General features: G+C 38.5%; 1 protein-coding gene across 1 annotated transcript in view; it reads left to right on the top strand.

Moving 5' to 3' along the window:
- Positions 1-1,842: 1,842 nt before the first annotated feature.
- rspo4 (R-spondin 4) overlaps positions 1,843-17,922 on the top strand; it is a 31,854-nt gene continuing 15,774 nt past the window's right edge. Inside the window, exons 1-4 of the mRNA XM_030730252.1 lie at positions 1,843-2,297; positions 11,301-11,489; positions 12,455-12,592; positions 14,699-14,896. Coding sequence (XP_030586112.1) covers positions 2,219-2,297; positions 11,301-11,489; positions 12,455-12,592; positions 14,699-14,896 — 604 coding nt within the window. The 5' untranslated portion in view covers positions 1,843-2,218. The remainder of the gene's footprint in view (positions 2,298-11,300; positions 11,490-12,454; positions 12,593-14,698; positions 14,897-17,922) is intronic.

Genomic DNA, 17,922 nt, shown 5'->3' with positions numbered 1-17,922 from the left:
GCTTCTTACTTGATGTCTCTCTTGTTCTAATTTCACCATAAGCCACAGTTTACTCTGTCCAACCCTGTAAAGAGGCTGCGGTCTGAAAACATTTTAATATGGAAGCCTGACAGTCAATAGAGGGATTCCAGTATTGCTAAATGTGTGAGGAGGGAAACAAACGCAGAGTCATCTCCACTGGAACTCAAGAAAAACAAACTCTATTTTTTACAGACTGAAAACGTGACATTTCCCACCATAACACAATCTGCTCTGTGTTGGACTGAAGCAGACTCTGCTTTTCATGGTGTGTTTGTGTAACTGCTGATTTTATTCTGTAACAGTCTAAGTCTAAAAACATTTCTATGGCTTTTGATGCATTTTAAATCAGTTTAAATCAATATTGAAAGAATGGAAATTAAAGTACAGTTGAGTCCTTGCTAAATATTTACGATGATGACTGCTCTCATTCATTTTAAACTTTCAGCCAGTATATATCAGCTGCTGTGGTTACAAGGAGCTGCTGGATTTGTTATCTTACTCCGAGGACCTTAAGAGGTGGATGTATTAGCTGCTGCACAGTTCAAACATGTAACCTTTCATTTATGGGTTCTCAGGTCACTCAGACTGCTGGAAAAAGCTGACTGGGAGACACGAGGTTGTTATTCAATATATAAAAAAAATTGTCTCCTTTACAACAAGAAATTTGCCAGTGGTGTTCTTCCAGTGGTGCCAACAAAAAACCCAAAGGATTCCTCAAAACTGTTTCCACATTCAGAGTGAAGAAGAACAAAAAAAAGATTTTGTCTACTACATAAATCTGTATCTTTGATCTGGTAATGCAGGCTGCAGTGAGTCAGTCATTAAATCAGCTTCAGTTTCGAAGACAATTAGTCTAAATAGAGACCTGACATTAAACATTAAGGTTGATCTTAATAAACAGGATGAAGAAACAGAGCAAACAACAGAGGATAGCATGCAACATGTGAGTCAAAGCCACCATGCTCCAGCCATGCAGTGGGATGTTTTGGGGGGTTTAATATTGTGAAATATGAGTGTGTATTAAATAAAACATGCATTTATTTCTAGTCTACATCTAGAAAACAAATGAATCATTTTCATGGTGCCATATTACTGACATATAACATTTATACACCAATAATTAGCAAAAGGAAGCACGTTTTGAATGATTGGATTATGTTTTTTATTAGCATGATGAGGGAAATGTTGATACCAAACATATAAGCAACTGGTGCAGCAGTAATATTGACTAATATTACAAAACAAAAACGGATGGAATGATTTATTCTGTCATATTTGTATAACCATAAAAGAGACTTTAAACAGTGACTGGCCTATTAGTGAGGTTTGTGGTCAACCAAGCAGATGAATATGTATATACCCAAGTCTGGCTAATGACTCCTTTAAGACTTCCCATGTACCTGACTCCTTACCCAGGCAGGCACAACAAATCAATCACATAAACATGGCAGGCTGTAATCAGATTTTAGAGTCTTAGCTCTGTTGTTCCCAGCTGTTTTTCTTTCTTTCGGGGTGGTCAAATTAAGTTTACTGACTGCCCACATTTAATAGGATTGCCATAGAAAACAAAGCTGCCCAGTACTTGCACAAAATAAATAAATAAACAGGGATAATAAAAAGAAGAGACTGAACAACAATAGACTGAGCCAGGAGGAGGGGGCTAAAGATCAAGCTGGAAATATGGAACCACTTAAGCGCTGAGAGTGGACCCTGTAAAGGGTTAAAGATGGCTCTGGGATAAGTGGAGCTCGTTTATTGCAAATTTGACAGTGGTAGTTAAATGTAGAGTTTTCCCTCCAAAGTGCCAGTCTGGGGAAGCAGACAAGCCTCTCTGCCTTCCTCAGCACCCATCTGTCCCTCTCCTGTGCTCTTCTTTTGTTGTCTATGGCTGCCTTTCTCCTCATCATAGCTCTAAATCATCTGTGTGGAAACACAACAAAGAGCAAAAGGATTTTCTCTTATGTTTCCTCTCTTTTCTCACCTTAACACTCATTCTTACTCCCACTGTGGGCCTCCAAGTTTACCTTCTTCACATGTCTATCCAACCCTACCGCTTTTAACCCCAAGCCTTTACCACCTTTCTGTTCTTGTTTCTTTCTTTGCCTCAGAGTGGAACATATATTTTTAACTGAAATTACCGGAGTCCTTGCGGATGTCCGCAACCCGGCGCTGAAACGGGTGCTTACCAGCAGCCCAGATGCATTTGCCACTCATTGTGATGTCCTTGTTATGTGAAGTGATCAGGATGGGGTCCGGCGTCACGCAGAAGCAAAGTGGTGAGTACCCTGTGAAAATACCGTGAAAAGGCTGTTAGTGTGATAACATTAAAACGAGGATTTCTGCAGTTTAGTCAAATAACCGGATATTCCACATGTAAGAGAGCAAAACAGGAGCTATCTGGAGTCTGTTTGTTATTTAAAAGGTGTAACCATGCAGAAAGCATAAGTTTTGGAAAAGGTTATCTTTCTGCACAACTCCAGAAAATTATTTATTTATCATTCATTACAGGTGTCAGGTAAAAGAAGCTTGAGTTGATGCAGTTCTTGTTCATACAGCTTTCATATAACATAAGCTAAGAAATCATCATTGTAATAATATTTATCCAGTCTAATCAAATTACTAACTAAGAAGGTTTCAATTTTATTGGCATTTTTTTCTGTCGGTTACTCCAGAAACCCACAAAACAGTTTATTTCCACAACTACTTTGATTTTCTCAGTATTCAGAGGCTGAACTGGCACCAGCATACAGCCCACAGGGCTGCAGATTTCTCTCCACATCCAGATTTGTGTCTAATGAGTTTTTATCCAGTCTCTCTGAAAACAGTCCAGACCACAGCACACAGGTATGTGGTCACCCTCATGCTCACCTGTGTCTGGTATTTCCTAAGAAATCTGAGACTAATAGAGGGGGGTCCGGTCTCAATTAGACCATCATTTTGCTTTGTAACATTTTTCTCTCTGCCCCCATCACCCGCCCAGAAGAGTGTTAAGATAATAATTATAGGGGGTTTCATAAAGCCATCAGTTGCCACCAAGACTCATTCAAGATGGCAAGGAGTGACACCAGGCTCACGCCTTTGAAATGCAGGTTGGAAAAAGCCAAACGGAGAAGAACCAGAGTCACGTTTTTCAGAATCCAGACATTTGATGCTAATAATTTAGGACAGGTTAACGCTGGGTAGCATTTATAGGTCTAAAGGGTTAAATGTGAGCTGTTGGAATGACTGGGTGACCTGCTGTCAGAATTCATCTCTTTGTACCGCAGAGATTTACGTTGTCATTTTATTCTTCCTTCCCGGGAGGAGCCAGCATTCCCTTCAGGCATCAGGAAAGGGCATCCTGCGTAAAAATCTGCCAAATCAAACACGCGGAGTTACCCGCTGCGGAGATCCCTTCTGAATTAAGGAGCAGCCGAAAGCTTCATTTTATTCTTCCTTCCATTTTTCCTTCCTTTTTCTTCTCCTTTAAATTACCCCTCACTCTGTCAGTAATTGTGTGCACTTGTAACTCAAAAAAAAAAACCTCAAAACTGTAAAAAAAAGAGAAAAAAAAAGACTTAATATGACAATATAACAACCTACTAAATTACTGCTAACTAAGTATGTCCCCATTATCAGACACATTAACAGCGTCTAAATGTGAAATCTGTAATCATGTAAAATACAGCTGTTCTTTGGATGACTTCAGCTTTATCTTGAGTTTTACTGAATTCATTACAAATTATTATTAGCACACATTTATACCTCATGAATTAGCTGTTTATTTTTAAGTCCAAATGCAGAGAGACTCATTTGGAAGTGTGGGCACAGGTGTCAGAAGTCATTTTTGACTGTGTCCATGTACATATACCCAGTGCTGTATTTTTTTATACTTTAGCAATAACACTGGCAGCTTTAACGTAATTTAATATTTTCTTATTGGCCACATTTCTTTATCTTTGAATTCAGTGATCTCAGTCCCATCGTGACAGGTACATAAAATTACGCACCTACCTGCAGTCTGTCATCTGTGAAAAATGGGACGTTCTAAAGAGCTCGCTGAATTTGAGTGTGATACTGTAACAGGATACCACCATCGCAGGAAGTCAGTCTGTGAAATTTCTTCCCACCTAGATGTTCCACAAACAGCTGGAAGTGGTACTATTACAAAGTGGAAGCATTTGGGAACTTGGTCGCTGAGTGCTGAGGAGCAAAGTGCTTAAAACACTCTGCTGACCCAGTAGCTGCAAACTGAGATCCAAACCTCTTCTGGCATTAACATCAGTACTAAAACGATGAGCCGGGAGCTTCATGGTGTGGGTTTTTACATGGCTGAGCAGATCCTAAGGTGTAGGTGGTCAAGTACTTTTGTCCAAGTACAATTTGCTTATTAGTAACACACATAAAACACTAGAATGGCACTCACCTAAACTGGAGCAACTACTTCTTGGATAGTTAGTGGCCTGTTTGGCAGCCTGTCACTCAAAGTCACACAACTAATCATGTATGACTTTAAACATTAATACAATCGAAATCAGTAAGTTATAGAAAAACTGTTTTTGTGCCAGGCAATAAACCTTTTAACATGGGAGTCCACAGGGACTGGCTCACCTTTGGAGCCTGCCTCAAGAGGTCACCGGAGGTGCTGCAGTTTTTGGCACTTCTGCAATGGCTTCGTGGTTTACCTTCTAAGGCTGGCAGGTGAATTCTACCAGTGATCCATGTCTATTTACCAACAGTGTTGGTTAAATGTGCACCATCTCAGAAATTCATGGTTTTCCCTTTTGGGAAAACATATTTTATATTGTGATTGTGCTGGATTATCAGTGAAGGATTAAAATAATAAAGTCAAAGAATGGCTGGTTTACCATGGAGTTACATGAACACGTAGCTGAACTTAAAAAGGCAGCACATCTCTTTTTACATCTCTTTGTCCATTTATTATTGGGGGGGGGGCATAAGAATCATTTACTAGGCATTATTTTCCTGGGGATTATAGCTTTGTTAAAGTGGTTACATTATAGATATGTACAGGTAATAAGGAAGGAGAGACGGGGCCAGCTGTGTTTCAGCAGCTAGAAATGAACCACAATGTAGGAGCCATTTGAGTCCTTATTACTGGCCTTTTTAAAATAATTTTTCATTTTAATTTTTAAAATGGCTCAATAAATGTAACCTTTTTAGTGCTCTCATTTTAATTTCAGTTTTCAGTTTCAGTGAATATTCAGCTTACTACAAAAAGGACAAAACTGGTTGCATATATATTAAGACACTGTCCACAAACATAAAAATTAACAACAAAGCTGCATAAGAATAAAAAGAGCCTATCGGGACCATCATACAGAGCTTATAAGGTTGCATAAGATAATAGTTTTATAATATGCACTCAAGTTAATAATGTTGCACAAACAAAAGTTAAGTGAACAAGTTATATTGAGCGCACAGGATGAAGACTTCACAGATATCCGGGCTTCTGTCATATCATTTAAAGTTAGCAGGAAGAATGTGAAAATGTAACAAGCTAGCAGAGCGACTGTTAGACTGCAGCACATCTTTAACTCAGCTGCTGTCAGTTGTCAGCAGTGACCCTACAGCTTGTGTAACCCCACCTGGCACATTTCTCTTGTTAACGTACACATTATGGAGCACTGTGGAAATTTTGGCTTCATCTACAGAAGCAGCTGCTGTATGTTACTGAGAAAATCCACCCTAAAGCAGAATTCTTACTGTTTCTACCAGAGATGCAATGCACAGCAAATCCAAAATAACATTCTATACTGAGCATCTGTAAAGTATGGACTTCATTATGCATTTATATTTATGTATATATGTATGGTGAATATTTAAAATCATGCCAGCACAGTTCAATGCATTTTTTTTTAAAGTTCTTTAAACACACACACACACACACACACACACACACACACACACACACACACACACACACACACACACACACACACACACACAAACTGCTAATTAGGACCCATTCTAACAAACAGGAGCTTCTGACTGAATAAGTGTGTGTTAGCCTTGTTACTTTTATTGAGGAAGAAATATACCTACTGGACCTCTATGCAAAACAGGTCATGTAAAATGTGTCATGTCAGATAACAGGAACAAGCTGCTGATAAATATATGATTATTAAATTGGAGAAGTCGTTGCCATCAAAACCATTAGATAATATTGTTTCTGTTTGAACTTTGTTCATTCATCTTTATTCCTTCATTTTCCTTCAATTCTCCACATTTATGAATCATGTTTTAGGGTGTAAGCTGTTTCTAAAATGCATGTTTCCCTGAAACCCCAACAGATCTTGTTACACCTGGTGCTTGTTAAAAATCCAGAGCAATCCCATGCAAGGTCAAAGTTCAGCGTTTTACGCTACCTTAGACTGCCGCTCCTCTAAAAGTCCCTTAAGCCAGCAGATCGATAGCATATGTGTAGAGAAGTGTTTTTCAGACAATGGTCTGAGAGCTCAGTGGGTCCCAAAACTCAGTGAAATGAATCCCCGACTGATTCTGGAGAAATCTGCTCTGTTCCACTCTGCATTGGACTTGGAAACACTACTCTCTTTAATACCTGTACTAACACAGGAAATATAATAAGCTCTACTACCAAAATATTAGCATTTTTTTATTTTGAAGCTTTATTCCCTGATTAAAATTTGTTTACTTGTATAATAATAATAATAATAATAATAATAATAATAATAATAATAATAATAATAATGTATTTTCAGGTTCCAGGAGGAAAATGTTGTTAGAGAACCAATCAAAACCAAATCAAAACCACGTCAGAAACTGGGCCGTACTGACAGTGAAAGCTGCACTGCCTTAATTTATGAGCTTATTTCATAATTTAAACAAAAAACAAAATTCCTGGCAGCACTATGGTAATGGTGTTTTCTACTATCTTGTTGTCAATAACATTCCTTAAAGTTTTTTAAGCTGTGTCCTAAATTATGAGTTGGCTCTATCATAATTGCCTCCAGTGAAGAAATCATAAGCAAAGATAACCTCGAATTCTAAGAGAGAAAAAAAAAAGTCCAACTGTGACAGCAGCTTGGTGAAAGAAATAACAGTGTAGTTAATTGTACACCAGCCTGTCCAATGAATGTTTGCTCAAGTTTTGGTGAGAGGAATTCCATTATTTCTGGGTACTTTGTGTGTCTGTGCAATGCAACCATATGAATGCATTAATTTCACTCCACCTTCACATCCAGTCACTTTAAAACAGCAGTTCACAAACTGCGGCTGTATCACTCTGTGATCATAACTGGACTATTGACAGGACAGGAACAGCTCATTTTTGTCATATTTCAAACAAAACCAGTTTATCCTCTATGCAAATTTCCAAAAGCCCACTGCATACCTACCAGGACGCTGCGTAATCATGTGTCCACTAGGAACTCTGTGGTATCTGGTGCAATTACCCATTTCATATGCATGAGAAAATACATTTAAAAACATTAAAATGTGAGCAGGAGTGCCTAAAGCATCGTTGTCATCACTGTTAACCTTGAAAAGTGGGTTCTGTCTTGAATTGAGAGGGTAGCCTGAATGAAATTACAGTTCATTTAAGACATTTCCTGCACTCCAAACAATTTCCAATGGCATGAGGAATCCCCATCGCTAAAGACCAACATATTAGACTAATCTAACATCATTTTAAGTCAACACAACCATGTCTGCACATTTTGGTTTAATAATAGAGAAAGTATGGTAAAAACAGCTCCGCCTGTTTCTTCATTTTTCCTTTTATGCCTCGCGGGTTCTGGAAAACAAGCTAACACGGCTTTCTCTAATATCCCTGTCACGGTGCACAGCTTTTTAATGTCATAATCCATAGTTAGTCCAGTTAACGTGTAGCATAAAGGTTTCTGTGACTTCTTTATTTTTTAATTTAAGTTTCAGGATTAGAATTTTGGTTGGGTCATGTGTATATAGTGTGGGTTTTTTTTTATATAGCCAGTATCGAGTAGTATTTGTGTCGGTCTCAGTAAAATTCTGCAGGATTGAAACAGCTGATGAACAAACTGGCTGTCAATGATTTTTATTTTCCACTTGACTCTTTGCTCAGTGGGTGAGCCTAAAACGTTTTCATCAGTAAGTACTTGTTACACATTCCAAAATCACACAGTAAAATCACTGAATACAATCTTATTTTGAAACTACCAAATTATCTACTTTTATGTTAAAGGGTTATGTGCTGTATTGTTTTTAGTCTTTATATATATCATCAAGTGTGGTCTGTCAACATATCATCATGGGATAGTGTAAATAACTACACTTCAGAGTTTAACAAATCATTTTATTCTGAAATTTCAGTCTGAAGTTAAGTTCCTGGTACAGGAACTATTTAGCAACTTTTCATTTTTCTTAACTTCTTATCCAAAGTAGGCTCCCAGGGAAGCAGAAGTCTATCCCAGCTGTCACACCAACAACCATTCACACTCATATTCACAACTGAAATTAACCTAACATGCACGTCTTTGTGTCATCAAATGCTGGGTGGAAGACAAAGTTTTATGGCCCAAATGCAGGACTCTTGAGGCACGAATAAGCTTTAAAACAAACTCGCTTCTTTGTCCGGGAACATCCAAAAGATAACAGAGCAATAAGCCAAGGAATCCAGGACACACTTAGGAAACACAAAGCAGAGCAAGAGGAACACACAGCAACATGGATGACACAACAAAGCACAAAGGAAGACTGCAACAATATATACAGGAGAGGAAGAGGAAACAGGAGGGGACCAAAACACAACTGAAGATAATCAGGGCAGGGACAGGAAGCTACATGTGATATGTAGGGAAACTAAACCTTTCAAAGTAAAGACAGGAAGTAACCAAAGAAAGCAGACAGGAAGACACACTGAACATGAGTGAGAGCGAGAGAGAGACGAGGAAACACTCAGAGACCAAGACAAACAGAGACGAGACAGAAAGAGGAACAAAATGGAAAAATGAGAAATTATTAAACACAACCCTACACTGAAAGCACATATAAGGCTACAAACCAAACCATAAAGAACATAAACAAAGTATCAGGAAATAAACAAGACTAAATTCCAACGATATCAGAAACCTAATCCAAAGATTCAAAACTAGAAAGAATCTTGAACTCAAAAACTCAAAACCCTGGGTTCAAGACCCACGTACCCTGACTCTTTGGAGTAACTGTAAGAAGAAAAAAAAGCTGTTAATAACGCTTGATTCAAACAGTTTAAAAAAAAGTTCAAAATCCAAGTTTGAAAAACAACATTTTTTATGAAAATTCAGCATGTGTGTTTCCTTCTTTCGTTATTTTTTTTTATTGTTGCCAGTGGATGTTATAATTAATTAGAATAAAGCAGAGGGATGAATCTAAAGTGTAAAGCAGTGATGGTTTAATGATGATGATGACAATGATACAGAAACAGCCTTTAGTGTTAAAGATTTTTCATTGTTATAACTTTATAATGTCTATGGACTGATAACATGAACTGGGTTTTGTCATGCTCTTCATACAGTACATGTTTAACTTTTGGTTTTGCGCACACACACACACACACTAAACTACAGACACACACAACAAGGTGCCTGTAGTCACCGAAAAGTATTTTATGAGTTCAGACTGCGATTGCTCAGACTCACGCACACTCATTGCTGCCATTTACCTCCTCTGCACATTCAATCCAAATTTCCATCCTACCTTGCCTGTCTTTCCATATCCCTCCTTATCCTGACGGATTGGAAGCATTCTTTCTCTGTTTGTCGAGTCTTGTCTGTACCTGGAAGCAGATACAGCAGCTTGTTTTTGTTATAATATAAGACTTACCTTTGCTTAGACTTAAGCTTGACTGTCATACTGTACCTTATAGATTTTGGGTTCACCATGCTACCGTGTGTGTGTGTGTGTGTGTGTGTGTGTGTGTGTGTGTATAAACACAAGGAAACACTTTCTAATCAGAGTATACCATTAAGTCAGTTAAACTGGGATATTGATCCGTGATCTGGTCAGGTAAGTATCAGAGGGGGTCGTTAATCAGTTTCAGCTGCTTTGGTGTTAATTAAATTAACAACAGGTGCACTAGAGGGGTAACAATGAGACCCCCCCCCCCCAAAACAGGAATGGTTTTACAGCTGGAGACCACTCATTATTTTCCCTCCTCATTTATCTGACTGTTTTTTTTTCACTATTTTTGCATTTGGCTAGAGTCAGTGTCACTGCTGGTAGCGTGAGGTGATACCTGGACCCTGCAGAGGTCGCACAGGTAGTCCAACTCCTCCAGGATGCCAATGTTGGACTACCTGTGCGACCTGCACAGTGTCAAGACCATGGAGGAGACACAGGCAGTTATTTTAGCAGAGCTGAAGAAGGTTTCATTTTTTTCACTTTGTTTTTTTTTTTGGGTGTCTTTGAATTCAGCCTCTGTAGGTTGATAAATTTCATTTCCATCAAACAATGTGGCATCCTTTCATTCCTAATACATTACCCAGAACTAAGTTTTAATAGTATAAAAGTTTTAAGTTTTATTAGTATAAATAGTTTTATTAGTATAAATAGTTTTATTAGTATAAAAGAAAAATCTTACTTTTGGTCATTAGAGGTTACAGCATGGCACAATTTTCAGATTATTTTAAATAATAAAAATGTTATCACTTATTGGTGCCTGTCTGTGTTTAATGGGAGTACCATCTACAGTAGTGGGGAGTCTGCTGTGAACAGAGAGAATTTTTGCTGTTTTAATGTTAAATAAAGAATATTTTTTCTGTAGAGAAAAACTTAAACCTGTTCACTTCAAACAACCTGGAGAACTACACACACCTGTCAAGTCATGAGAAGCACATCGTTGTCACAGGGACACGCAAACTTTGTCAGGACAGGACTGCCTTTGTGTACCCAATAAAGTAAGGTGGAGGCTCGGCAGGAGATTGTGTGTTTATAGGCAATTTAAGGCACACACAGTAGCTGCACAATAGGAAAGATCAAAGATGCTGAACACCTCATAAAGAACTTTGTGCCATTCCAAAAACAAGAAAACGTGTAGATTAAAATATAATTGTTTGATGGAATGAAATACTGTGACACTCTGATGTAAGTTTTTCAGAGTTCATGCAGCTGAGTGTTGGTAACGTGTTGATTTTCTGTAATGGATTTTTCCATAAATTCTTTTTTGTATCTTGAGGATTTGCAGTGTCTCCATTCCTTCCTCATCCTTTCCGTACTTTCTCTCTGTCTCCTCTACTTTTACTTTAATATCTCCTGTCCTGAATGCAGTCTTGACTTAATCTCCTTCCCGTCGTCTCCTGCAGCTCACAGAGAAAAATCAGAGGACTGTCGGAGCTGTTTGGAGTGTTCCCGTGACAACGGCTGCGTGCGTTGCCCAGAGCGACTCTTCCTGTTCCTGCAGAGGGAGGGGATATCTCACCACGGAACGTGTGTCCACGCCTGCCCTGCAGGACACTACGGACAGAGAGGAAAGGACATCAACCGCTGCATGAGTGCGTTTTTACAAAAACAGGGTTCTTTCACCTGCAGAGATCTCTGAGTGTGGCCAAATGTTTGCTGAGAGTTTCACTCACATTAGCACATATGACTCAATTGTCTCGAGGTCTTAAATAATGAATAACAACTGACAGTAAGCATGCACAGAGTCTACTGTTTCAGACCACTTATTTCTCTCCCTCTCTCTCCCTTTGAGATGCACCTTGCTTAATTCTTTCCAGAAACATGCTGTCCCAATAAAAGAAAAGAAAACTTTACCCAACAGGACATAGTTTCTGTCTCATTTACTAGAAAAGTCAAAAATTCCTATAAGCCTTCAGAAAAAGTTCACAAGATTTTTTTTTCCCCAGCAACAAACTTACTATGACCAACAACCCTCAACCTTAAGGCACAATTTATTCTTAAAATATTTTCTGATTTGTGCTTACCTCAGAGAAACAGAGTAAGAGGAAAGATCAATTCTGACAGCTCAAAGCTTGAACTCTGAGTTCTAATATTAATATATATAAAGCTTTCTAATGCCACAAATGAGTTGCTTGGCAGCTGGTGCACTCAAAACATCATCAGCACAAAGCTTGTTTTGGTTGGATGGATATAGTGTACAGTTTGTTCTCAAAGACAACATGTGCTGCTCAGGGCAAGTAAGACTAAATCAAATGACATCACAGCAAATCACCTCACTCACTCATATCTGTTGTGCTCACATCCTGACGCTACAGCCTGTTTCAGTAGGATATTCATTCATTCTCCTTTAGTTCCCAGCAGCTTTTCTCTCAATGGACAAAATCAGCTGTTAAAATAGTTTCATCCTCCCTTTAATTCCTCTGTTCACTTGCATTTTACCCTTTCAACTAAAGGGAAAATCTATGTGACCAGGTGAAAGATCAGCTGCAGTTTTTTTTTTTTTTTGAGAATGAATATAAGCTCTCTGCATTATGTGTGATAATCTCGCTCCTCTCAGAGTGCCGTTCCTCAGACTGTGAGCAATGCTTCAGCCGGGACTTCTGCACCAAGTGTAAGCCTGACTTCCAGCTTTACAAAGGCAGGTGTCTGAGCCACTGCCCGGAGGGAACGATTACACACCAGACAGACTGCCTTGGTAAGTTACACTTTGATATATGGACTAACCTGATGTGCCAAATCACTTGTCCCTGTGTTTCTGATCCTGAAAAATGTATCTTGTCATAAGCTGTTAAAACTGTGTTCTCATGTTTATAGATAATGACCTCGAGAAAACTGAAGAAGTAGGATTAAATGATGAATGAATGTTGAGAGTGAGTTGTTGTCTCTGTGTTGGCCCTGTAATAGATCGGTGGCCTATTGAGTCTTTAGCCTCCCTCTGTCCTTGTTACACCCACCACCTGAAGTTAGGTAAGCAGCAATGTCTGGGATGGTCTGATGGTCTGGGAACATCCCTTTACCAGAATAATATAAAGCACTGAAGCTCTAACTAAGCTAATCACATGCAGCATTTGGATTTTGCCTCACATACGTGTTACAGAAAATGTATCCTTGCAAACATATTAGCCCTGTTATTAAAATGAAGCAGTGGCTCCCTTTGCATGGCAAAAAATAAATAAAATTAAAGTAGCATTAACAACTTTGATCTTATCAGTTCAGAAGAAACACTGTGACTTCCTTCACTCTCTAAGAGCTGTTTCCAGTCTACAAAACTACTTTGATGGGTGGATTTGAAGGATTGCTTTCCCTGTTCCCAGTTTGCCTCCCAGTTCACCAGAATATCTGTCCTTCCACATTAGTACTGGTGCGTCCTCTGCCTCTAGGTAGGCATCTCGTCTTCCTTTCACATCTGATTCAGAGCAGAAGGCATCCATACACTGACTTCCCACATCATCTACATCAAATTAGTTACACCGGAAATTATGGTCCCAGCCCTATTTTAAGATAAGATATCTCTTCGGCACAATACATAAAGTAAAAGTGATTGATTGGTCACATTCTGTTGCAAGTTCTTATTTTTTTAACACATTCATTTAAATTAAGAACCTTTCAAAGAGTTGTCATATCTTCCCCTTCTAAAAATGGATTTCCTGATGTGAGCAGCTTTCACAGAGATGCACCTTTTTTCTAAAGTTCTCCAACTTCAGCGGCTATAAAATGTAGCTCTGCTTTCCACTGAAACTAATCTGAGAGGTTTAATGAACAGCAGACCAAACTCATCTCCTTTTATTTACCTCTCTGGCTCTGCGGCCGCATCTCTGCCATGTTTCATGTGCGAATGGTTGAGTGTTTGATTGGCTGCGGTTTGTGGGAGTTTCATCTTACTGATATTAGTCTAATAATGTCACTAAACGGAAGTCCACCTGCACCTTTTGTTTTACAAGAATAAAAACATATTTCTCAAGAACGTGGCATTAACAAAATACCAAAGTGTTTATCACATTAAATAGAGATGACAGCATAATTATACATTTAGTTTAAAATAAAAATCTGCTTTTCTCTGGAACATGTCTCAGACTCCTCTGCTCCCTTTCTTTCTCATCCCATTCATTTCCCAGTTAAATACTTTTTGATGGAGCCAAACCAAAACGCAACACATGATTCACATTAAAGGTCTTCAAAGAGGTTTTAGAATTTATCTTCATATCTCATTGTGTATCATCTCTCCCTTCTGACTAAGTGAGATATACTGTTGAACTCAGTCATCATTTGACGCTGGTCGATATTCCTCTGCTTTCTCCCATCTGCAGCTACTGTTGTTTCTTGGCATCGAACCCACATCTGGCTTTCATATCAGTGTTGGGGTTTCATGTTTGACTGTTGGTACACACCTCGAGCAACTTCAGAAACCAGTCTCTGGAAATCTCTTTATTTCAAATCTGACGATGATAATGATGATTACCGAGAAATATTGGTCCATTTTGGCCAAGGTTACCTATTTTCCTTTGAGGTCTGGAAAATCTTGCAGCAGCTGATTTTGTGGGTGACATCACTCATCATTCAGCATTACTCCGAGTGTAATGTCCCCTGTACTAATTCCTCAGCTGGCATTTGTGTTCCTTATATTATAGCAATGTGTTTACAAGGGACCTGAAATAAAAGATTAATAGAAACATAAATTACTGAAAATAAGAATTATTGTTTTTTGACTGTATTGGTACTGACAGTTAGGGTCTGTTTTGTGTCAAAATACTCTCTTTGATGAGTTTTGCCCTTTTCTCTTTGAATCTGTTTCCTCCCTTAGAAAACTGCCTCCTGGGAGAGTGGACTGAGTGGAGCACCTGTCTCCGGGATGGCGTCACCTGCGGTTTCAGGTGGGGTAAGCAGACAAGGACTCGGGGGGGTGGCCAGTCCATGAGAACACCTGAAGAGAAAGCGACGCCGCTCTGCCCGTCTCACAGCGAGACGCAGAAGTGCAGGATGAAAAGAAGATGTCCCACAGGTGAGGCGGAAGGAAGAAGTTGCAGGTGCAAACAGTAGGTGAACTCAGGGCTGAAAGATTTGGCTGCTAATGGATTTAAAAAGAAACTACAGCATCTGCTTCTAATAAGTCAGATACCACTGATCATTTAGCTGCTTTATTTATTATGTTGGACTGCCAACATGTGGGGATTCCCTGTGGCGTTCGGTATTGTGTTCTGTTCAGTGTTGTTGACACACTTGTGCACTTTATAATGCCAAGTGGGGGAGAATGAACCCTATAAAATATTCCAACATGTGCTACTTCTAATTAGCACTTGTAGACTGATGTTAGTAGTTTTCTTGTCTTTGAAGCGTACGCTAGGGATGTAAAATGGAAGGGAAAGCTATGGAGCACATGTCAGTGGTGTTAAATGGAGAAAAAGTTATTATTTTTTTCTTGTTTTAATTTAAAAAACTAAATTTTAAGGTTCAGGGTTGCTTCTTTGTGTTGCTCAGATGAGTCTTAAGCGGACAAAAAAAATGCCTTAGTTCTTACTGTGAACTGCAGTTCTGCAGTTTACTGAAGTGGTTCATAAACTGTGAGGTGGGCCTCCATCACGGAGACTCAGCAGGAGGCCCCCACCAGGGGATTAATAGTGAAACTAAGTTAAACACATGCAATTTACAGTCATAGTAAAAAATATATATATATACCCTGTGTCAGACATATTACACTGTGTCATTATTTATGTAACAAAAACTAAGCCAAATGCAGAAAGCACTACATGAAAAATTAAGTACAATACATGATTCAATAGCTCATAGATTCACCTTTAGCAGCAATAACTTGAATTATCTTGATTGTAATAAAGCTAACATCATTATGAATTTATTCTTATGTAAAGTTGGCTTTGAAATATTTATTTATAAACCCTTTGGTTTCTCAGAAAGGCATGAAATTTGGTACAACATTCTTCACCTCACCCTGATCAAAAAACCTGTAGACAAAAATATTGTAATCCTAAAGACGCTGCCATGGCATTTTATTTCAATGGGAAATCCTGACATTTCTGTAATACAAAAAGTACCATTTAGTTTCTCATAAATACATGAAATTTGGTACAAACATTCTCTAGGTCAACCTGATCAAAAAAGTCAATCACACCTATGTCATATTTTGCACGCGCTTGCCATGGTGGTGACATAAATGTCCCATTTTTTTCCTATAGGGAGCAATGAATCTCTTTTTATCCCTAAGGAGAAACCACACAATTGTCAAAAATATCGTTTGTGCAATCTTTTTCCGATCCTCCTGAAATTTTAATCACTTATGTACTGAATCCAGCCTGAATCTATATTTCGGGATACATGGCAATGGTTGAAATAGCATCCCCTACAAATGCAAACAAAATTTATATGGCTTGAAAAAAATGTAGTTTCTCAGAAATACATGAAATTTCGTGGAGACATTCTGTTCATCATCCTGATAAAAAAAAGTCAACAACACCCATGCCATATTTTGCTCACTGTTGCCATGGTGATGACCAAAATGTACCATTTTATTCATATGGGTGGCAACTATTCCCAGTGCTGTGTTTCACATTAATTAGCTATTTCATGGGCTAAAACTGGAAACTTTGGCAAACTGTGGTTTAAAATCAGCAGCAGTGCGGCAGCCAGCTAGGGCCTAAAGTAGTATAGCCACTTGCGGCTGTATTATTTAGCCTGTAATGATATTTTTTACTGAGACCCAGACGACTGTCACATTACAGCTGGTTAAAGGCTGAAGGTATGGACATCTCACTGTTTGCTTTGTTGTCTGAAATGCACAGAAAACACGGTTTCTGATACCATGATTCAAATGGAATTATAACAGTTTTCAGAGTTTGCTTTTCTGCTAAATGATTCCTGTTCTTTATTGCTGCTGCATTGTTGATTTCAATGTCCAATTGCAGCATAATACTGAAACTCAAGAACAAGCACCATATTTCAAATATATACCCTTCTTTATCCCACCCCCCTCTTATAAATCATAAAGCATTCCTTCACAGTGATTTTTCTTTAGAACAACACAAAGAATCCTTTAATGACAAAATCGGATCATGGTCTGCCTGAGGTGACTTTGTTGCTCCATGATGTTGCTGTATTTGCTCTGTTGCTCCTGATGGATTACTGAATTATTCATACAGTGGCTAGAAGTGTTTGTCATATGAATGTAAAACCTATGTTAGTTTGGAGAACTGAGTTTCATTTTTCTTGGCTGGACAGTCCTGAAATATCCCTTAAATTCTGTTGTCACCTGTGCAGGAAACTCCTTATAATCCTAAAACCGTTGAGGGGTTTTTGTTTATGCCAAGTGAAATGAGTTTTAAATTTTCTTGTGACAGCATGCAGTGGAACAGGTGAAAGGATATGAGGAAAATGTTATTTTTTTAATAAAAAAAAAAAGGCAGAAATTCCATAAAGGGTGATTTTTCTCTCAGAGCTTTGTTTGTGTTACGAAGCAGTTATAAGAATATGCAAAGATTAAAAAAAACACTAGTTAGAGACACCAAATCAAGCCACACATTGACTTTGTTTGCTTGTTGGTTTGTTTGCTGTTTGACTCACTCAGTTTAATTCTATAAGAAACATCCTGAATGATGCATCTATTGACTCTTTTTGAGGATTTCTTGTTTTTAACACCAACAATAAGTTACAGATAAAAGAACCTCTTGTATGTCCAACTCGCTCTGCTCTCTGTGGCTAAAAAAGGACTTGCATTTCTTTATGTTGGCTTCACTACAGCAAGATTACATCTTAAAACATCACACGTCCTCAGCTGCATCAGAGGTTTATGCGTTTAGGCCGCCTCCATCCAAGGATGTGGAACCTCTTGGATCTGGTATAGAGATAGGCGTGATCACACGCAAGGCTAAAAGCTCATCATGTTTTTTGTTTTCAAGAGTCCAAGGGAACCTGAATAAAAAAATAATGATCAATATTCTGGGACCCCTGTGTTGTGGAAATGCTGTCACTACTGGTTAAAACTGCATTTAGTCCCTTGGTCTTGGGCCTTGATCAGAA

The sequence above is a fragment of the Archocentrus centrarchus genome, chromosome 5, assembly GCF_007364275.1.
Source record: "Archocentrus centrarchus isolate MPI-CPG fArcCen1 chromosome 5, fArcCen1, whole genome shotgun sequence".
NCBI classification, from domain to species: domain Eukaryota; kingdom Metazoa; phylum Chordata; class Actinopteri; order Cichliformes; family Cichlidae; genus Archocentrus; species Archocentrus centrarchus.
Note: the sequence above shows the minus strand (reverse complement) of the source record. Positions and strands in the feature narration are given on the sequence as shown.